Source organism: Acinonyx jubatus, chromosome D3 (genome assembly GCF_027475565.1).
Source record: "Acinonyx jubatus isolate Ajub_Pintada_27869175 chromosome D3, VMU_Ajub_asm_v1.0, whole genome shotgun sequence".
NCBI classification, from domain to species: domain Eukaryota; kingdom Metazoa; phylum Chordata; class Mammalia; order Carnivora; family Felidae; genus Acinonyx; species Acinonyx jubatus.
In genome coordinates, this window is record NC_069392.1 from 13,842,772 (window position 1) to 13,865,327 (window position 22,556).

At 48.7% G+C, this 22,556-nt stretch overlaps 1 protein-coding gene across 2 annotated transcripts in view; it reads right to left on the reverse strand.

Annotated features, from left to right (window-relative positions):
- The window catches only part of NOS1 (nitric oxide synthase 1), a 181,365-nt gene that overhangs the window by 82,099 nt on the left and 76,710 nt on the right, over nt 1-22,556 (reverse strand). For both annotated transcript variants that reach the window (XM_027043812.2, XM_053205718.1), the window contains exon 2: nt 3,303-4,429. In XM_027043812.2, coding sequence (XP_026899613.1) covers nt 3,303-4,012 — 710 coding nt within the window. In that variant the 5' untranslated portion in view covers nt 4,013-4,429. The remainder of the gene's footprint in view (nt 1-3,302; nt 4,430-22,556) is intronic.

The following is a 22,556-nucleotide window of genomic DNA, read 5'->3' on the forward strand; positions in this document are numbered from 1 at the left end:
ACCTGGTTCCACCTGCATTTGACACGGTCGTGAGTGGACCAATTCTCTGTTTAGGGGCAAATAGCTGAGCGCTGATAGATGAAATTACAGCTTCTGTTATGATAAATTACTTTTATGCCTGGTCTCCTTTAGTTTATAGTTAGGGCATTATTAGCTCCTGGTTAAGAAAGGGGGCATTTAAAAACATTTGTGGGGGTGCCTGGGTGGCTCAGTCGGGTAAGCGTCTGAGTTCTGCTCAGGTCATGATCTCATGGTTCGTGGTTTCGAGCCCCGGGTCAGGCTCTGTGCTGACAGCTCAGAGCCTGGAGCCTGATTCAGATTCTGTGCCTCCCCCTCTCTCTCTGCCTCTCCCCTGCTCATGCTCTGTCCCTCAAAATAAATAAACATTAAAAAAATTAAAAATATTTGTTAATGTGGGGGGTGGGGAGCATTGAGCACAGGCATGGGCCACTGAGCTAGGGGACCATGCACTATTATTGGATAATACTCCTGCTGAGAACCGTTTACCCTAGCGGGGTTCATGGAGCCCTGTACTTGCCCTAGGCCACTTTCTTCCAAAGCAGTGTTTCCTGCTCCTTTTGGTCACTGGAGGGAGGACTGTGATGGATGAGGGCGGGTTGAGAGCTGAGGTGCAGCCTCCTAATTTGGGAAAATAGGTCTGCCGGAGGAGACCCCACGTCAGACCAGCATGTCCTGCCCCGGTCCTCGGGGAAACAAAGGCTGCTTTTCGGAGGTGGTGTTTGGAGGGGCCCCTGAGGCCAGGCTCCCGTTAAAGTCCTTCACGTTTGGCAACCTCACCCAAGCCTAGTGTCCTGCATCAGGTTTTTGCATCCCGCCACTGCCAGCTGGGAGAGGGTCACACTGGCTTCTCGGAGCAGGAGGGCCGAGCTCCCAATGCTAAGAGGGACCCTCCGGGGGACTTCTCTAGTCACACAGGGAGATTCAGGCTCCTCGGTCTGGGGCGGGGCTGAAGGAAAGCCCCAGGGAATTCTGATGCTCACAACCCCATGCCCACCCCATGCCCAGCTGAGAATCAGAACCAAGCATATGGAGCACTAAGTACAGCCTCCGGGAGGGGACTGTCACACTCATTCAGAGACCCATTGCTCTTCCTAGGAGAAGGGGGTGTTGAGGAGCAGGGAGGCACATATATCCAGAATGGGGACGAAGAGGTTGTGCTCAAAAGACTTCGTTGTGGGGGGGTGGGGCACATCTGGTGCCTCCTAGAAAACCAGGCCAATGATTGATTCTGGATTCTATAGATGCTTTAGGATTTAAGCCCACCGGATGAGACTTGGGGGCCGCTGGCTGCCCAGAAACTACATCAAGACCTATGTTATCTCAAAACAAAAATATGTTATCTCTGCTGCAGATGCTGTCGTAGGGACACCTGGGAAATGGCAGCTCCCCCGAGGACCCGGCTCTAGCCTGGTGGGGAGGGTCTCCAGGCTTAGTCATGGGTGAAACGGGCCCCAGATCTCTGTATGCCAGGACAGCCCTGAGGACTGGTCCCAGCCCCCAGCTCTGGCAAGGAAGGTCAGGACAATAGGGGCCCCCACCCACTTGCCCCACCAAGAGGGTAACACCATGTCCTGCGTACTGGGGCCAAGACTCTCCATCTCCTGTGGAGATGGGACCAAAGGTATGGGGAGACTCCAAACTGCCCCCCCCCCAGGAGCTCACAGAAGAGGGAAGAAGCAGGTTGGAGGACAGGAGCTCAAAGGGCACCAGGGAACCCCTGGGGCTTCTGGCAGAGACCCCACCTTCCCGCTCGGGATATTGCTGGAATCAGCTGGGCTTTTGCTCAGGTGGGAGAAGTTGGAAAAGCTCCAGGATGCAACGGTGGCCTGAGGTGCGGTGCCATAGACCGAGGGCCCCCCTCAAAGGGTGGTTGGGGGGCTGACCCGTCAGGAAGGGAGACTGGGTCCCATGCAGGCCTTCCACCACATCAGGCACCCTCCCACCTCAGGACCTTGGCACCTGCCATCCCTCTGCCCGGCATGCCCCTCCTCCATAAAGCTTCGACGTGCCCTTCTTCCCCCCCCTCCGGGTCTTCCAACATCTGCTTCCTTGAGACCTTCCCAGCCTCTCTCTCTAAAATCCACCTTCCGCAATACCTCCTGACCCCCGTCTGATTCCGTGTATCTCCTTAGCACATATCTGACGGCCTACTTATGTTAACATTTTTATCTCACTGATTCTTTGCCTTTTCCCCGTGACACTGTAAGGTCCCCAAGCTCACGGGGCTTGTCTATTTCATTCACTCACAAGGTCAGAGGGTCGGCGTGTTCCCTGCACCCCTGGTGCCGGGTTTGTCTTCAACCAACATGTGTTAAATGAAACCAGTGCAGGGGCCTGGAGAGAGCTGCTTTAATCCAGGTTCCTGAGGGACACCCTGGGGACCTCTAAGTGCTCTCTGGACACTCAGGGGTCCTTGGGGACGGGGTGGGTGGGAAATCTTGTCCTGGGTTTCTGGGTGGCCCCACATGGGGGCTAGATAAGAAGTGGGGGCTGTGCTAACCTGAGACCAGAATGGGCGCACAGAGAAGCTTGCCTCTCTCCTCTGTCCCTGGACCCACTATTCTCTGACCCCTTGGCCCAGCTGCCCACTCCTCCCCAGAGAAGGAGCTAGAATCGCCCACTGTGTCACCTGTTCTCTTCCTCCACACAGTCAGAAAATGCCAATCTGGCAAACACAGAGGGGCCGGGACCCGGGTTTTCCTGTTCTCACCTCGGTTCCTGCAGACTCTGAGCAAGAGCGCTGTTTTGGGGCGGGGGGGGGGGGGCAGGGCCTCTACTTCAATTCCATTCCCTTCCCTTAGAACCTCCCTTGCTCTCCAGCGGCTGCCCAAGGCGAGAGCTGGTTTAGGCTGAGGCCTGCGCAGGCCTCAGCCCATCCCCTCTCTCTTCCCAGGACCTTGGCATTCCCCCTATGCGGAGGCCGCCGCGGACACGCGGCTCTCACTCACGGGGCGACTCAGGAAGGGCCCCTCCTCTCTGAGCCTCAGTCTTCTGCCCCATGAATTGCAGATCGCAAAAATACCCATGCTGAGTGAGGGGTTGCTGGAAGACGTGACATCAGCCACCGCGACTGTCAGCTGGGTCTCGTGGCAAGAGATACAGGCTGGAGGTTACGCCCATTCTGTTCCTACGGTTGCAGTTTTGAGAGAAAGAGGCAAGAGCGGTTGAGTGCATGTGCCTCTGCAGGTGTCTGGAACGGCTCAGGTCGGCTTCTGGGCTATGAGACTGAGTTGCAACACACGTTTGCATACGACACATCCATGCACACACACAGGGCTTACCTGTCCACCTGGACTTCTGCATCCTTCGTCTCTGCCTTGGAAAGTCCCCCGCCATTGATCCCTTTGCTCCCACTGGTGAGAAGGCTCAGTACAGGTTCTATCTCTTTGAGCAAATCACTGTTTTGGCTGCCCTGGATGCTCTTCTTGGCAGAGTCCTGGCCTGGGGGCCCAGGAGCCCGGCTCTTGGTATGGGGGAGAGAGCCGGCTTCCTGCCCACCGTCTTGGGCGTGCTGCGGCCCATTGCCAGGACCCGTGGCCCTGTCCACTGCCGGTGAGTGCTCTCTGCTGGCTGATGACTGGTGAGACAGATCGACAGCGGTGGTGGGGGCAGCCAGAGGCCGTGTCACGCGGATGGTCTTGGGGGTCCCGTCCCCGGTGAAGGTGGTCTCCAGGTGAGTGGTGAAGCCCTCGGGGCCCCTCAGAATGAGGACCACGTGGGTCTCAGAGGCGATGCCCCTGAGCACCTCCAGGGCGCTGTCATAGCTCAGGTCCACCAGGGGCTGGCCGTTGACTGCAAGGATGATGTCACCGGCCTGGATGAGGCCGCTCTGCTCCGCGGCACCCCCCCGAATCAGGTCGGAGATGATCACGGGCGGCTTGCTCACCCGCTCCTTCACCAGGAACCCCAGACCCCCCACCTTGCGCTTGAAGAGGCGGACGGAGATGACGTTGGGTTGGATCTGCTGAACGCTGAACACCTGATTCTCCATGGTGTCTACTACCCAGGTGTCTGAAGACCTCAAAATGCGTCAAGCCAAGATGGTTTCACCAGGAGGAGCCAGGCTTCAGGGCGTGCTCGGAGGAAGAGGGGGCTGGTGCTGAGGCGTCTCAGGAATGAGCTGCTCTGGGGCTTTGTCTTCTCCGTCTCTGACGTCAACACGGCATCACCCGCTCATTGCTGTCCGGCCATCGGTGGCATGATCTCCTGCGTCTGCCTTCCTCCTCGTTCTCTAGGAAGCGATGGTTGATCAGGCGGACGTCAGGACCAGCCGTGGGACGTGTCCCCAAGCAACAGGTCAGGCAGACTGGGGAGGAGATGTGTCTGGTGGATGTGTCTAGATGTGTCTAGAGGTGACGCAAGCTTCGGCACACTATTCTCCAGGCGCCGCCAGCCCGTCAGACCCGTGCTGGAGAGGAGGAACAAGGGAGGGGGTGGAGAGAATCACAAAAGAGAGATTGATGTGGAGTGCCCAACACCACCTTCAAAACCGAGATGGAAAATGCAGCCAACTGAGAAGTCCAACCACGAGACGCTGGAGCTTGGAAGCCAACCTAGAAATGAAATCCTTCCTCCTCGAGGGGAGTGGGGGCCCTTCCCAGTGAGCTGCAAATTGCCTGCTTTCATCTCCCATGAGCAAAGCCCTCTAAGACCGAGGGTCTCCTTGAAAAACCACTGATAACTGTGGAAATCAGATGGCAAGAATCACGATCTTATCTCTTATCTCTTTCCCACCTCGTGAAGTCAACCTGTCACGTGGTCTTTGGCTCTCTGTGTTTTACAAACATTTTCCACTCACGGGTCAGGAGCTCAGCCAGCACAGACCTTTGGGCCCTCTGTCCCAGCTACCCCCAAAGTCCCCACAACAAACCCACTGGAAGGAGGAGGGCCACCAATGATGTCAATTGGCCTCTCTGACCATTTTTGTAATGAGCGACTTGTTCCAGGCTCAAAAGGACAGACGTGGCCGCATTACAAACCAGTATAAACCAAATTTGGTGTGATAAATACGGAAGACATGGGTTCACGCAAAACTCTGGAGGGCATCTGCATTCCACAGACAACCCGAAACCCTAATGCGGAAACATTTGGAAGAGCGACTGTGTCCCCCTAAGGGTTAGCATAGGCGCACAGCACGTGCTCAATGAGTATTTGTTGACTGAAGAAAAATCCCAAAAGATTAAACATAGCAGACACTTATTGAGTATGTACGCTCCTAATGTATATATTTTTTCTCCTTTGATCCTCACAATTACCCTTCAGTAGATGAGAAGCCTGGGAAGGGTAGTTCACTTGTCCAAGGTCATGCAGAAATGAGGGCAAAGAGAGGTTTAAATTCAGGTGTGCCCCACTCTTGAGCCCGAGCTTTTAAACTTACACTCTGATTTTTTAAATTTCATATTCTGGTTATTTTCTTCACTCTCCCTGGCTCCCCCAGGCTTGGAGACACGAGGTATGGTTGGGGGTACCAGGGCGCAACAGGGGACCTCGCTGAAGATGCTATGGCCTGGGGGGGGGGTGTGCACCTGTGGAATGCACACACAGCAGGCGGCTATTAGTGAGTCCTACGTGTCTGGGTTGGAGCAGGTCGTCTGTGGGTTGTGGGTGGAGTGGGGGCAGGAGGGAGGCAGCAGAGGACCCCTCCATCCTTCTCTGTCCCCCGGTTCAAGTCCTGGTTCCAGCTCTATCCCGACACCCTTCCCTGCGGGCATCGTCCCCACACTCAGCGCGGGGAGGGAGCCCCCATCTGCCACTACCAGCAAAGTGACACTCACTCCCTCGTTTCCCTTTTGGCGAATTCCCGGGGTCATCGGGGGGCTGAGGCAGCTGACCGGCTCCCACTGCCTCTGTGAGCAGGAGGCGGGGGGCAGACACCCCCAAGAAGGAGGTGCCACTTCCTGGATCCCCTCGAGGCGGGGCGGGGAGCAAGTCCACCTCCCCCTTTGCAGCTCGCAGTATGTAACTCCACCAGTCCCTGTGCGTGGGTGAGGGGAGAATGAATCCCCGGGCCCAGCCCAGGCTGTGCTCTCCATCTGGCGACGCTGTGCGTGTGTGTTTCTCTCTGTGTATTCATGCATCGCCCTCATGCTGTGTCATTCCTCTGCTGTGTGTGTGAGCGCGTGTGGCCCGTGTGTCGACCAACCGAGTGTCTTCTTTCTGCAGAGAAAACCACCCAGAGCCCCTGTGTCTCTCCTCACCATGGAGGACGGGCCCTCCCCCCACCCCTTGGCTTCCTTCACTCATTTCTTCTGGGTACTGAACCCGGGACGTTCGTTGTTTAGGTGGAAGCAGAGACAGCCGGGACCTCTAGATCTCTCTTGAGCGTCCAAGTTAGGCAGTGGACTCTGTTCATTAATTAAAGAAGGGACTCACACATAAGCTTCTAGGGAGGCGAGGTTTCTGAGGGCTTTTTTTTTTTTTTTTTTTTGTCACTTCTGGCTTGGGCCAGACCTTGGGAAGGACAGAACCTGGGCTTGGCTTAAGAGAAAAGGAAAAGAATAAAGCGATCCACATGCCTTCCCAGCCAAGCTCAGTTTTTCCTCTTTCTCAGTTGGTTTCCAAATCAGGGAGGGCTGCTGATTGGCACTTGGGAAATTGGGGTGCTGTTTCTCAGACTTTGGCCTTAGGAAGGCAACTTGATCTTTGGAAACAACCGGAAAGAGGCTGGGCTTGGGAGGAGCAGGGATATTCACTGTCTGCTGAGACAGAAAGAGAGAGAGAGAGAGAACAAGCCCTGTGTCTCAGTGACCAGACTCTAAGCACTCACCAGGATCTATCTGGATCCTAATAACAATCCCGCAACACTTTTGTCTCCCTCCTTTTCCTCCCCAAAGCACATCCTCACCTACTGCCGTATTTTTATCCTCACTCTGACCAGGGTCAGGTTCAAATATCCCCATTTAACAGATGAATACATTAAGTTGCCACAGGGAGACCGATTTGTCCCAGCTTGTGAATGTCCAGTGTCCAGGAGGCTCCTGGGTCAGCTGGGGTGGTTGGCTACTCTTCTGCCACAGGGGAGATTAAAAAAAAATTTTAAATATTTATTTATTTTTGAGAGAGAGAGAGAGAGAGGGAGAGAGAGAGAAACAGAAAGAGAGAGAGACAGACAGATAGACAGAATCTGAAGCAGGCTCCAGGCTCTGAGCTGTCAGCACACAGCCCGACATGGGGCTCGAACCCACAAACTATGAGATCACGACCTAAGTCGAAGTCCAGAGCTTAACTGACTGAGCCACCCAGGTGCCCCCACAGGGGAGATTTTTAAGGGCCTTTTTTGCTCTGTGTTTGGCTCTGTTTCCAGAGGAGTTCTTTACTTTCTCGGGACTTCTATTTCCTTATCTGTAAAATGGGGTTGGTAAGCAATTACACTGCCCTGGATAACCAGGGGGATTAAATAAAATAGCGAAATCGGGGTCCTCAAGCAATATCACACAGCAAACGCTCAGAAGAAATGGCTTCCTGTTATTGTTACATAATATGCAACGATTTGGGCTTCCTGGCTTTTAATTTTAATTTTCTACACCATCGCAGTTTTGCCAGAGGTCGTTCATGTGCCATCTAGAGGGGGTCCTTTGCTGGAAATCACACGGCGGAATCTGGCGCTGGTCGCAGTACAGGGCTCTGAACACAAGGAGCCGGGTGCCGGGCCGCGTATCCTGCCGACCCAGCCTCCACCCTTTGGAGCAGTGACTTTAAACAAATCACATGCGTGCACGCCCTCGTGCATACCGTGGAAACAATACTTGGACCCGGGCCTCATTCGAGTAGTTCAGTGGTGTCGGGGGTATTTATTTCATTTACCTGGCTGCGAGGAAATTAGCGGCTGACTTTCGGGACAATTGCCAGGGAGAAGGAGGGAGCCAAAATAGGCCAGCGTCTGCCAGTACCATCTCATTGTGCGACCTTGGGCAAGCCGCTCCCCGTTCTGGGCTGCATTTTTGCAACCAGAAGGGTGGGGAGGGCAGCAGTTTCTAGTAAGGGAGAGTCTCCTGCGTGCTAAGCACAGCGCTGAGCCCTCGGCACGGGTGCCTTATTTGATCCTGGCAGGGACCGCAAGGAACCCAGGTGGCAACCTTGCATCTAGCAGGTGGATTCTGAGCACTTACCAGGGTCGGTCCTAATCCTAACACCACCCCTAACACCAACACGCCTCATTTATCCTCCTCCCGAAAGCACACCCTCATCAGCTGCCATATTTTTTTCATCCTCACTCTGATCAGGGTCACCTTTGATTGTCCCCATCTTCTAGATGTGGAGATCAAGCTGCCATAGAAGACCTGACTGTCCTGGTTTGTCCGTGACTTTCCATTTGTAGCACCGAAAGTCAGAGGACGTTAGGGTGAAGGACAGCCAATGAGATGATCCAACCCAACCTCCGTTCAAAAATGAGCAAACAGAGGCCTGGAGAAGCAAGAGGCTCATTCAACGTGGATCAACAACAGGTCGGGGGGCGGGGGGGAGGGTCTAGGGCTGTGCCCTCCAGGAGGCTAGCCACTAGCCACATGCGGCCATTGAACTCCTTAACTGTGGCTGGTTCCATTGAGATCTGCTGCAGGAGCAAAACACACATTGGGTTTCAAAGGCTAGTAGGAGAGAAAGAACAGGGACACCTGGGTGGCTCAGTCAGTTACACGTCTGACTCTTGATTTCTCGGCTCAGATCATAATCTCACGGTTTGTAAGCTCAAGTCCCACATCAGGCTCTGTGCTGACAGCTGCAGAGCCTGCTTGGGATTCTCTCCCCGGCTCTGTCTCTCTGCTCCCCCACTCCGCCCACTCATGTATGCATGCACTTGCTCTCTCTCTCTCTCTCTCTCAAAATAAATAAATAAATAAAAAGAATGAGCCAGATCTCTATTCACAGGTACAAAATGAGCTCCAAGGTACAAAAAGAAAGATGCACATGTGTGAATTCTTCACATGTAAATGCAGAGAATATTCTGGAAAGAATGGGTAGCAATTGGTTGCAATTCACAAGGAATACTAGCAGTCAGAAGTAGGAGGGAGACATCCTTTGCACTGACTACCTTATTTTTCTCTTTGAACATCATCTAAATGCTGTTTTTAATTACATACATATTACCTCTTAAGTGAGCAGTATCGAAGAAACAGCACCCAGCCTGTGAACTCCTGGGTGTTTTCTGCTTGCACACTCACAAAATCGTGGATGGAGTTATGGCACCATTTGCCATCTCCCTTCAATCTCATTTAAGAACAAATTCCAAGTCTCCATCTCTTAAAAACAAAACAAAACCAAGACCCAAACCGTAACTCAACCGTGCTCTTTAAAAAAACAACAGCAAAACACAACAAAACAACCAACTTCCTTGTATCTCCCGAACTGCTAATTTGCAGTCTTTCCCCCGAGAGAACACCACCCGGGAATCAAGCTGACACGCTTTCTCCCACGCTGGCAAGTCATTGCTACAAACCCGCCAACCTCTGCAAATCAAGGAGGTGAGCTGGCGTTCTGTGTCTTGGGGGTCCCAGAGACATGTAACTCCCCCAGTTTCATGACTACAGCTTGCTGGTGGTGATGGCCCTGATCTCAGATCGGATGCCCACATCTTACAAGTAGTTCAGAGTTAGCAGAATGAGGCTTCACGGGGGTTTCAAGTTTGATAGCGTGCCTCGTCGTGAGGCTTCGGGAAGCCCTCACTCTCTCACTCTGCTGCACTGTACCATCTCTTTGAATGGCAGTTTGGCAAGATTTAGCCTAAAACTTAAAATACACAGATCTTTGGCCTGGCAATTCAATGTTTAGGACTTTCTCCTGCAGATACACTAGAGGGAACATCCTTAACACACACACACACGCACCTTCCTTGCAGGGTTGTTCAGAGTATCAACAGATTAAATAAACAATGGCACATCCATGCAGTGGAATCCTGTGTAGGCATTAAATAAGGGTGGGGGATAGATCTAAAAGGACCAATGGGGATGGGGAGGTGGCTTAGTCGGTTGGGCATCTGACGCTTGATTTAGGCTCAGGTCATACTCTCAGGTCATGCTGAGCCCTAGTCTGCTTGAAATTCTCTCCCTCCCTCTCCCTCTGCTCCTCTCTGGCTTGTGCACTTGCTCTCTCTCTCTCTCTCTCTCTCTAAAAAAAAAAAAAAAAGGACCAATGGGGAAGCAGCTTCAAGATACACTATTAAATTTTAAAAGGTGGAGAGCACTGACATATAAATATATTTACATATCCATCCTATGTATTCATCCATAATTCCATAGAAGTTTGATGATGCATTGAACATCTCTGGAAAAACACCCAAGATATTGGTAAATATGCTTGCTTCTTGGAAAGGGGGCTGGGAGGCTAGGGGTGGGGTGGGAGAAAAGCTTACTTTTTATTATATATTCTTTTTTTTAAATGTTCTTTGGTGATGCTTACTTATTCATCTTTTACTCTGTTTTTGTATCATATATAAACCAAAGAGCGTGGACTTTGAAGCCAGACTGTCTTAAATCTGGACTCTGGCTTCTCCACTTGGCTTTGTGATGGTGAGCAGTTTGCTTAATCTCTCTGAGTCACAGTTTTTGCATCTATAACATGGGGACGAGAACAGCATTTCTTCAGGGTGTCCGTGAAGACGGAATAATAGTTAATATTTTCTGAGGTCTTACAACATGCCATACCTACAGTCAGTGCCCATCACACGAATCTTCTTCCCACTGCTTTTACTAGTAATTATCACACTGGCAGCCATTATGCTCTTGGTCCTCTGTGATGTCAATGGACGGACATACGTGGCTTAAAGTACTTTGTGTCGAAGGACAACTAAAAGCCGTGGACACACAGGCTGGTCTTGGTTTTCAGTGGAGTGGGTGCCTGTCACCGAGTCCTCGCATCACCAAAGGAGCAGGGTTTGGTGTGTTGGAATGTGGAACTCAAGAGAGGCAGCCAGAAACTCAGGCCCCGGATCTTGGTGATGAGTCACCACCACTGGGGTGGGATGGGGGTGTCGTGGGTCCAGTCCATCATCAGTAGAGAGCTACAGGGCTGTCGTCCCCATGTTGGAATAGATCTGGGGAATTATGGAGCCTACATTTCATCTTCATTTTGCAAAGCTCATTTTTATGAGTGAGTTCAGTCAGCTGTAGAGCACTAAATCCATCATACAGACAGAAAACCCCAGGGTTTGGGGCTAAGGTAATTAGCTTCCTTCCATCACCCCTCAGTGGCACAAAAATCCGCAAAGATGCACCTCCACTGCCCGCGACCCTCGCCAGACATGCTCCATTGCTGGTGGTGTCATGCAGCAGTCAGAGTGGCGAGCGTTAGAGCCAGAAGACGAGAGTTTGTGACCCACTTCTACTACCTATTAGCCTCAGCTTTGTCATCTGTAAGATGGGAACAATGATGGTTTCTACCTTTCAGGTAGAAATGAAGTGGGAGTACATCCAATGGGATAATCTATGTGAAACGTGTGGCACTGCTCCGTGACTATTTTTAGAGTCGCTTTCGACTGCACCTCAAGGAAAATGAGCAATTTCAGGCCAGATATGTGAACATAATCACAGCCAAGAGGATGGCCTCATTACTGTAAAAATGAAGCACTACCAGTGGGCTCTGAAACATTGCTTAAGAACCATTACAAAGACTTAGTGCATATTTCATACCCCCAATTAACCTTACCCTCTTTCTCTCTTTCTTCCTCCCCTTTTCTCTCCTTCCCTTCCTCTCTTCCTTCCTTTTTTTTTTTTTTTCATTCACACCATCCATTCATTCATTATGAAAGTGCACACAGCTCCCACCTGGGTCAGCAAGGAGGATGGCGGTGGAAAAGCAGGGAGGGATAAGATAGCTCCCTGCCCTCAGAGCTTACAACCTGGGGGTGGGGGAGAGTGGGGTGGAAAAGAGATGTTAGTGACAAGTGCAGCAGGCAGAACAAAGTGAAAATACAGGCTGTTAGCAGGAACACGGCCAGGAAACCAAACAGTCTGGGTGGTGGTGGTCAGGGAAGGCTTCCTGGTGGAAGAGTCAGAGTTAGCCAGACTGAAGGGGTGGATGGTAAGAGGGAGGAGGGGAGGAGAGAAGGTGCTGAGAAGGCAGAGGGAGAGAGCAGACATTTGAGGTAGTCCACTGTGCCCTCTCCACTGTGGCAGAAGAAAGCCAATGTCTTATAAATCTGGAGAGGTCTTCAGAAGCTGGATCACATAGGTCTCTTGAGAGCTAAGCTAAGATTCTGGCCTTTATTCTTACAGCAATGACGAGCACTGGAGAGTTTTGAGGACAGAAGTTCTATGGTCAGGTTTAGAGTTGATAAAGATCACTCTGGTTGCTGCATGGAAAATGGGTCAGAAAGGCAAGGCTGGCTACGGGGAGCCCAGTTAGGAGGCTGTGGCAGGCCAGAAATGAGTAATGACAGTGGTTAGCATAGTGAAGGGAGGAAGGGGGAAAGTGGGCAGGGTTTTTTTTAAATTTTTTTAAATTTTGTTTTTAATGTTTCTTTTTGAAAGAGAGAGAGACAGGGTGTGAGTGAGGGAGGGGCAGAGAGAGAGGGACACAGAATCTGAAGCAGGCTCCAGGCTTTGATCTGTCAGCACAGAGCCCAGCGTGGAGCTTGAACCCATGAACCATGAGATCATGACCTGAGCCAAAGCTGGATGCTTAACCGACTGAGCTACTCAGGCACCCCTTTTATAATTAAAAAAAATCTTTTTAATGTTAATTTATTTTGGAGAGAGAGAGACAGAGCATGAGTGAGGGAGGGGCAGAGAGAGAGGGAGACACAGAATCTGAAGCAGGCTCCAGGCTCTGAGCTGTCAGCACAGAGCCCGACATGGGGCTCGAACTCACAAACCATGAGATCATGACCTGAGCTGAAGTCAGATGCTCAATCGACTGAGCCACCCGGGTGCTCCTTAGGGTAGGTTTAAGATACTTAGGAGTTTGGGTCAACAAGATGTGGTGACTGAGTGGGTAGAGGGCACAAAGGAGAGAGAGGTGTCCATGGTGATTTCCCAGCTTCTGGCTTCCACAAGTAGATGGAATGTGATGCTATTTCCTGGCTGAGAGCATCAGAGGGCAGGGAAAAAATACGGTAAAAGAAAGGATAAGAATGAATGAACTTTATTTGGATGAACTGTCCTGCTTGCATAGTAATAAATAATTTAACTCTGGTCTAGGATATTGCAAAAGTCAACATTTCCTGATATCATTATTTCCATAATTTTGGGACACATCAACACTGTATATTTACAGGAAACATACACTTGATTTGGCTCATTCCCCAGCCATTTGGTATTGGGCAAGCCATTAAACACTTTGAATCTCAATTTCCTTTTGTCAAATTGAAAAGGTAATAACAACCATGTCCAAGGTTTTTGTGAAGATTAAATAAGACAGATGCTGTAAAGAGCACTTTGTAAACTGTGAATTTCAACTGTAGTAGCGATGCTACATCTTTATTTCAAGGAGAACATCAAGAATGGTACTCTTCAAATTGCTGCTCAGTATTAACTTGAGACTCAACCAAGTTTCTCTTCTCATGCCCAGGTGTCCCTGGTGCAGGGAAACTGGGTCAAGCAAAAGGTGCCCACGGAAGGAAAAAGAAGTAAGAGTGGTCATCTTAAGGAAGAACTGATAATATCTGCTCCCTTAACTTGAAAGTTCCCTGCAAATAGATCACAGTATCCACGTAGGTCTGAATCAGTTACAAATGAATTTCAGCAAAGGGAGAATATGTTAAATAGAAAATGCAAACTACGACGCTAAGAATAACACCACATATGTCAGATATATCAGTAAAAACAATAAATGTAAATGGGTTAAACTTGAGTAAAAGATCAAGACTCTCAGATTAACTAAATGCATTTTGGTTGCCCTATATTAGCATGGATGTGGGGACAAGGGTGAAAGACAGGAGGAAAAATAGCTCACCAAGGCAGGTATGGGTTTGATGTACATTTGTAAAGGCAGCCTAGGTCTGCTTTGATTTGAAAGATATCATTCACTCTCTTAAAATATGTTAGCACTTGGTAAGCACAAAATAAATATTTACTAAATAAATGATCAGCTATCCACAGCAATTTCTTTAATTTAATTTTCATTAATTAGGTTTAACTCTCCTAAATTAGCAGTTTTGCAAATGATCAAATTCAACCCAATATTTTGAACATTTGTATATATAAACACTTTGTTGAATTACCTAATTTCATTCTTGCAACAACTGTATGAAGGACATGATCTTATGATTCCCATTTTATAGATGCTGAAACTGAGGCTCAAAGAGATTAATTGTATTATAGAAGTTGATGCAGCCACTGCCAATGATGGGGATTCAAACCAAGTTTGTCTGAGCTCAAAGTCGTTGCTTTTTATTTTTTTTTACTTGATAAACTCTTTTATTATCTCCAGTAAATTTTAGTCTCAGATTTTCTAAGCAGATAATTGTATCACCTACAAATAATGACAGTTCAAAGACTTTTTTGTTGTCACTTTCCAAATACTGTGTATTTTTATTTCAGCTGGCCTGATAACCACCTATAATTTTAGTAATTGGTCGCTGAAAGGACTGTAGGGGGTTTCTATTCCAATTGTTCATAATATGGAGTCTATGGACCCCCAGCAGGGCTCAGGGATCCCTGACAATTCTGGAATTGTGTGCACAACTTTTGTGACCATGTGCATATGTGTGTTTACATGGGGAGACAGTCCCTAATATGATTGTCTAAGCACTCCATGACCCAGTAAGCAATAAGAGTAGAAGTCACTGGACTAACCCTACCTTTTACAGATGAGAAGTCTGAGGCTTACAGATAGGGAAGGATTTGCCAAAGGTTCTTAGAGACAGAGTCAGAACTAGGATTCAGGTCTCTTGCATGATTTCTTCTCAACCTCAAGTTCCATGCTTATTTTCCTTACTCCCCCCATGAAATCAGGAAATGTATTCGGGGTCCTATATTTGACACTAATGCTCATCTCAGGATGTGAGGCACAGCCTCCCCAGTAGATACCCTTGATGTCTGTTTTTACTGTTTCTTGATTATTCAAAATAAATCCAAGCAGTCAAGTATCTTATCCCTCCCCACCCTTCCTGATGAACCACCTCCAATTATTATCTGCCTATCCAGGGTTAATAACAGGGGGTGGGAAGAAACCATGACAGGTGAAGGCAGGGGGAAAATCATCACAGAAGCTGCACAATGCAATTTCAGGATTCTCAGGTGTCCTAGATACCCTAGAGCTCTGTAGGGTTCCATAGACCCCATACTAATTGCTTGTCAAAGAAAATGTTTAAAAGATCAAATTCATTGTTAGGATAAAAAGCTGATTATACTTGTCTAGTATTGATGAAGGGAGCCACAAACAATAACACAGTTTTAAAAATAAAAAATAAAATAAAAAGAAAGATCGTAGTGTCAGAGACCCCAGCCACAACTCCTTCCTTTACTCAGCTTTTACTGAGTAACTACGTTGTTCCCCAAACCTATCATCCTAAATGAATTATGAAATCATATGCTCCTTGAAGACGGGAACCCTAGTTTTCTGGTTTACCACTGGATCCCTGGGGCACAGCAAGGTGACCAGCACATGGTAGGCGCTCAGTAAATCAGAGTCTCAATCCCTGAGTCCACAGCTATTGAAGGAGGCGGCCCAGGCGGGAGGTGAGAGGGAGCGATGGGGACCGTAGGGACCTGGAGAACCCCGTGCCACATCCAGAGCACTATTCTGGCTGGTGGCTGCCACACAGGAAGGCAGGGCCGGGGTCATTTCACTTGTTGCTGTCACGCAGCTACAGGGAGGTGATAACACGGCCCATTACAAATCAAAGAACAAATAAAGGAGACCTCACATCCTCGGGTAAGAACACTTGGATTCAGAAAAAGGAGAGGCAAAGAGGAGGGGGTTCTCAACGAAGTTTGTAAAGTCACCAGTGATGGACACGGTCCAGTGCCTACTATATAGAAGCTGTGGTCCACGGACCAGCAATCACCACCTGAGAGCTGGTTAGGAATTGCAGAACCTCAGCCCCCAACCCAGACCTAGGAATCCGACTCTGCATTTTAAGACAACCCCGGGCGATTGGTGTGCCCTTATGCCTTGAGAAACCCTGGTCCACTTTGACTCTAAATGCCTGTGTTACCCTTTTGCAGTCCCTTCAGGCTTCAAGCAGAATACTTGAGTCAAGGGGGCAGAATAATATTAGGTCGAACCGAGTAAAACTGCAGATATCCACCTATTTTGTGACCTGCAAAAATGGCAATTGCCAGCGAAATTTCATTTCCACCTAAACTATAAACCGTTCTGCACAAAAGTGCTTTTAGACCCAGGGTATCACTTGCTTCAAAAAGTCTTGGGTCAGATGCTACAGACAACAGCCCATAGGCATACACATGAGTTCTGTTTGGTCAACAGAGCTAAAAACATTTTTTTTTTTTCAAATTGGTTACCACTACGTAAAAAAACCTGGAAGTTTCACATGAAATGCAAGTTTCTGGTTTTTTTTGGAATGCTGGACGGTGTGCTAGTCCTCGATCTGCATTTCTGAATGTCGGCAAACAGCTGGGGTGGGTAGTGGCACCCACTTTAAATGTTTATTTTTATTTATTTTTTGAGAGAGAGAGAGAGAGCACATGCACATGTGCATTAGCAGAGGAGGGGCAGAGAGAGAGAGAGAAAGAGGGAAAGAGAGAATCCCTAGCAGGCTCCGTGCTGTTAGGGTGAGCCCAGCATGAGGCTTGAACTCATGAACTGTGAGATTATGACCTGAGCAGAAATCAAGAGTTGGATGCTTGGCCAACTGAGCCCCCCCAGGCGCCCCATAGCAGCGCCCCCTGTAGATGGGGCATGGGCTCTCCAGTTCCCCTCAGCCCCATGCAGCCGCCCTCACTCATTTGTTCCTTGCCAGGACCTTGGAGGTATCTATTTGACCATGGGACCCCTGTTACATAGGGAGTTTTTAAGAGAAACAAGGAAGGTCACCTTTAGAAGCTGCCCAATGAAAGGACAGATGTGCTTAGTGACTTGGGTCCTGCCATAGGTGCCCCTGGTTGATCTGGGTGTTCAATGGGATGCCCACCTTCTTGACAGCCCTCTGCATCTGTCCCCGCTTGTGCCCCATGGCCGATGCTCATCCAGCCCTCATGTTCCCTGGGTTACAGCTACGAGAACGGGGGAGCGTTTCACACAGCAGTCACCTTTAACTCCCTAGCTGCTGCTTCACTCCACTTGGTGCAGGGGTTTACAAAACCCTTCCTGGAGTGACACCTTTCTCTCTAAATGGAGCTTTCGCTTTTGACGTCAAAGCAGTCTGCCTACTCGTTTCGACAAGAGCTACACAGAGACCAGCTTCCCTTCACTTAGAGGGAACACACAGTCCAAGATCTCATTCATTTTCCTTAGGTGACTCTACCTTGGGGTTCCCTGCACTGGCTGGGTCTTCATCCCATGTTGTACCAGTGCATCTGGAAAGCCCCTAGAAAACACCCCTCCCTCAGCCCTGAGCGACACATGCCCGCCTGATTCAGCCTTACTGAAGAGAGCTCTGCGAACACCTCCCCTGGAAAGTAAAACCACCACGAGCACCATCTAAGCTGACATCACAGAGGCAGGAAGTCTTACGGGGGATTGTCATAGTTAAGACTGTAGGCCCTGGGTTCAAATCCTGACTCTGCCATTTACTGACTGGGTGGCCTTGGGCAAGACATCTAGCGTCTCTGTGCCTCTGTTTCCTCATCTGTAAAATGGCAAATACTAGTATTTGCTTTGCGAGGCTCTTGTGAAAATTACACAAAACCATGTCGTGTTTCCCTGACCACCTGCGCCTCACCTATGCAATCATCTGTCTTCCTCACAGTTGACTCACTTTTTACCTTAAATACTTATTATGGCCTCATCTTTTTTTAAAAAAAACTTTAAATGTTGATTTATTTTTGAGAGGGACACACACAGAGTACAAGTGGGGGAGGGTCAGAGAGAGAGGGAGACACAGAATCCGAAGCAGGCTCCAGGCTCTGAGCTGTCAGCATAGGGCCCCACGCGGGGCTCGAACTCACGAATGGTGAGATTAGACCTGAGCCAAAGTCAGACACTCAACCGACTGAGTCACCCAGGCGCCCTTATTATAGCCTCATCTTAAGGAATAATATCCACGGAACCATGGTACAGAGATGCCAGCTACATTTGTCTATTATCGATCAAAACAAGTATTTAATGAGTCAATTTAAAAAAGGGATACCACCGTGTTCCAATCGTGAGACAAGCATTGAACACAGTCAAATTGAGGGACTTCCTCCACAGTAACTGACCAGTAGTTTTCAGAAGTTTCAAACTCCTAAGAGGCAGCCCGTGTGACAAACTGTCGCAGAGGAGAAGAAACTAAGGAGAAATTAGCACTAAAAGTGTGTGGGATCCTGGATAAGATCTGGGAACAGAAAACGGTCATTTGTGGGAAAAGTGAGATTCAAGTGAGGTTGGTAGCTTAGTTAACAATTGTACCAAAGCTCTGAATGACGTTAACATCAGGGGGTGCTGGATAAGGGATATAAAGAAACTTGGTGCACTATTTTTGCAACATCTCTGTAAGTCTAAGACTACTTCAAAATAAAAGATTTTAAAAAATGAGTACAAGTGAAGCACTCTCTCTCTCCCCTGCCTTTCCCTGCCCGTCCCCCTCGAGTGCCTGGCAACAATCTACTTTCTGTCTCTATGGATTTGCCTGTTCCGGGCATTTCGTACAAACGGAATCCTACAACATGTGGTCTTTTGTGCCTGGTTTGTTTTACTCAGCACCATGTTGTCAAGGCTCATCCACGTTGTGGCATACGTCAGTAATTCATTCCTTTTTATGGCTGGATATTACTCCATTGTATGGACACACCACCTTTGGTTTACCTGTTGATGGACATTTGGGTTGTTTCCACCTACTGACTATCACGAATGGTGTTGCTCTGAGCGTTCATGTACAGGTTTTTGTCGGAACGCTTGTTTCCAAGTTTTAGTGGGGATAAGGTTTCCCACTGGGGTGGGGAAACGTTTTGGAGCGGGACAGAATTGATGGTTGTAAACCACTGAGGATGTATGCAAATACCACTAAATCATACGGTTTAAAATGATACGTTTATGTTATGTGAATTTTACCATAATTTACCACTTGGAAAAGTTCTGTTTCTGCGAGCCCAGCGCTTAGCACAGCACCCGGCCCTCGGCATGTGTGCGAAGAATGCTGGCCTGTGCTGACATCATTGCTGGACCCCCACCGGTGCCCGGCTCCTACTCTGTGATTCTTTCTACATCATCACGGGGCTTTGGCCAAGAAGTTCCTCCATGTTTGATCTACAGCTCTTCGAAGGCAGCAACAAAATTTCAGGGTCCCTGGGATGCCACCACTAGAATGCCTTGCTTCGAAGGCATCTAAGAACTCCTGCTTCACAACATGAGTACCTGGCAGGTACGCCATACCTGGCCATCGCCTCCAGCTATGTGCTCAGAGCATCATGGAGTAGACATCCAACTGGTTGCTTGTTGACTGAACACCAAGCCTATTTCAGCAGCCTCTCCAATAAGCCTTACCTCCTCAGAAGGCCGCATGCTTTATTTACCCAAGATGCTACCCTACAATTTGCTGCTTAAGTCATGATGCCTTGAAATGGATTGGACTTTATAATGCCCACTCCCCATTTCCTCAAAGTACCTTGGGATGTATTTTGGTGCTTGCAATGAAAATAAATGCCGGATCCATTTTGAGAATTTCACGGGGATCCTACAGAAAACTGGAGACACTCCAGCTCATCCCAGATGAGGGAAGCATGTTTCTGCCCGAAGATGCCGAGTTGGGGTTGGCTTTCTTCCTGATAATCAACAAGGTCTTCCTCTTTTCTCTGTCTGTGCAGCGATGGTTGTTCTCTATCCTTTGGCCCCAGATCTATTCTCCATCCTTCTCCTAACTTATCTGGGCCCTGGGAGGAGGCTGACCTCTATGGATATCAACAGGATCCTTGTCCTCTGGCTTCTGATTGGGCTTGGCCAATGGGAGAAAAGGGAGATGGGGAGGAGGGACAGGGGGATCCATGCCATCTCAGTGCTGTGGTCTGGAGAGGTCTACATTCCTCTCTGAGCACAGCTTCTTCTGAGAGCTCCCCACACCCCATTCCATGGCCCAAAGGTTTCGGTAACGTGCTCCCTCCCCCTGCTCCACTGGGCCTGGGGTGGTCATCACTGGCCCAGTTGCTGGTCCTTGAATGCTTCACTCTCCCTTGCTGGCGTCTTAAATTGCATTCTTAAATAATACTTTCGTTACATTATCTTGGAATCAAAGTATCACAGCTACAGGTGTCTTCTGTTTCCTGGTTGGACCCTGGCTGAGAAACCTTGACCAGGGTCTAGGGATGAGCAGTATCAGAAGCAACCCCAGTGGTCAAGGGTGTAGCATGTCTACACTGGATTACCTTAATGGTGATCCTCGTCCTTACGAATAAATGCATGGAACACCCAATAGGCACCGAGCATTTAACGGTCCCAATAACCCAGTGAGGTGGAATCATCCCCATGCTTACAGAAGAGGAAAATGAGGTTTAGAGAGAGATTCAATAACCTGCCCAAGGTTACAGGATGAGTAAGTGGCAGTGGCTGGATTTGAATCTGGCTTGGATGGGCTCCAGAATCTTGCCTCCTGCCATCACCTCATATCCAGAGGGGTCTCATACATCTAAAAGCCAATGTCAGGGCAAGTCAGACCCCTGTGCCTGGGAGAAGAGCCTGCTGTCTCCAAGAAGGATGTCAAATCCTCAATTTTGGATCACCTTTTGGAGCTGAAACGCACTTATACCACACCCGGGCTATCAAGCCTCGCAGTGGAAAAGGCAACTTGGGAAGATATTCCAGAGACGAACCTCCACCTTGTTTCTGAATTCCTCAAGAGGCCCGGAACCTGTTTTGCTGCTGACAGAGAGAAGTGTCTGCTCACTGCTCAATGCCCCTGATGTAATGAGCGCCTCAGAAGAGGGCTCGATTGGGATGCTAAACAGCCGTAAATGACATTGTCACCAGCCTTCATAAAGCACAGTGACTCATAGCCCTAATTAAAATGCTGGGGGGAAAATGTAAAGAAAGGCTTCCATGAAAAACAGTGACATTCTGCTAAACTGCAGGATTATTTCTTCCAGGAAAAGCGGTGCTCGTGAGCGTGTGTATATGTGTGTGCATGTGTGCGTACGCGTGTGTGTGGGGGGGGGGGGCAGAGACGAGAAGCCGAATGTTATTCTTGTGAGAAACTTGGGAAAATTCAACACAGAGGAAAGCCTAAAGCTATTCTTGCCACCCCACTTCTCATTATGAAATATTTAAACACAGAGAATTGAAAAGAATAGTACAATAGCAATTATGAACCTCTAACCAGATTGGACGACTCTTACCATTTGCTATATTTGCCCTGCTTGTACCTGTCTGTCCATCTGTCCATCTACCCACCTACCCATCCATCTATTATCAGCTCTCGCTGACTTCATCTATCTACCTACCCTATTATCTTCGGTCTGCATCTATCTTTCCTGACCCATCTGAAAATAAGTTGCAAATGTCATGAAGCTTCAGCCCCTAACACTTAAGCACGCATATCTTAAAGACAGTGTCTCACAAGGTGCACAGTGCTGTTATAACACCTAAGAAAATTACCTGTACTTGCAAAAGGTCCCCAAATATTCAGTTAAGGTCACATTTTAAACAATGGCAACTGGAGTATTAAATCTAATCCCTACCGCTCAGGGGACAGAAGCCAATCGCAACATGGAAACAGGCTGTCAAGTGGTTCCTGAGCAGGCAGACTGTTGGCTTCATGGGGGCTGGTTCTCGTCATCAGAGTCGCAAGATCAAGTGCACAAAGCACAATGCTTGACTTAGACACCCATTTGGAACCAGACCAAAAAAAAAAAAAAACAAAAAACAAACCTCCAAGTCTAATTATACCATACTGTTTTTTAAAAAGAGCCCCTCCTCAAGACAGAATCTCCACATGATTTCATCCCGTGTAATCACCCATCTTGAACACAAAATGTGCCTTTCAATGACTTCTTGTTATTTCTGAAATGCAAATCCCCCCCACCCCCACAAAAGCCCAAGAAGCCATCATTAGGCAGGAGAGTCGGAAAGAAATGTGTAATTTCGGAAGGCAAGCCTTGAAGGAGGTACCCTCAAGAAATCCTGTGCATTGAAGACAGCAGTTAAGGAAATATTTACCTACACGTAGGAGTTTTGCATGCTTGTTAAAAAAAAAATAATCAAAACCAATAAAAATATCAACCCCAAACATCCATCCTGTCTCATTATTTTATGCCCTGCCTGGCGAGAAATAAAAGGATTTTATTTCAGCGACTACAGTGATACTCGGAAAGAAATGACAGATGAAGGTTTTTCCAGCTAAGACTTATCTTAATGAACTAGCACATAGATGTTATTGACTATTTTCATTACCTGCATTCTGGTTACATGAACGTAATTGTTTTCATTTTCCTTATTGGATATTGAACAGTCACAGCTAAGAGACTGCCTCAAAATCCAAAGGAAAAAAAAAAAAAAGAAACATGCCCAAAATA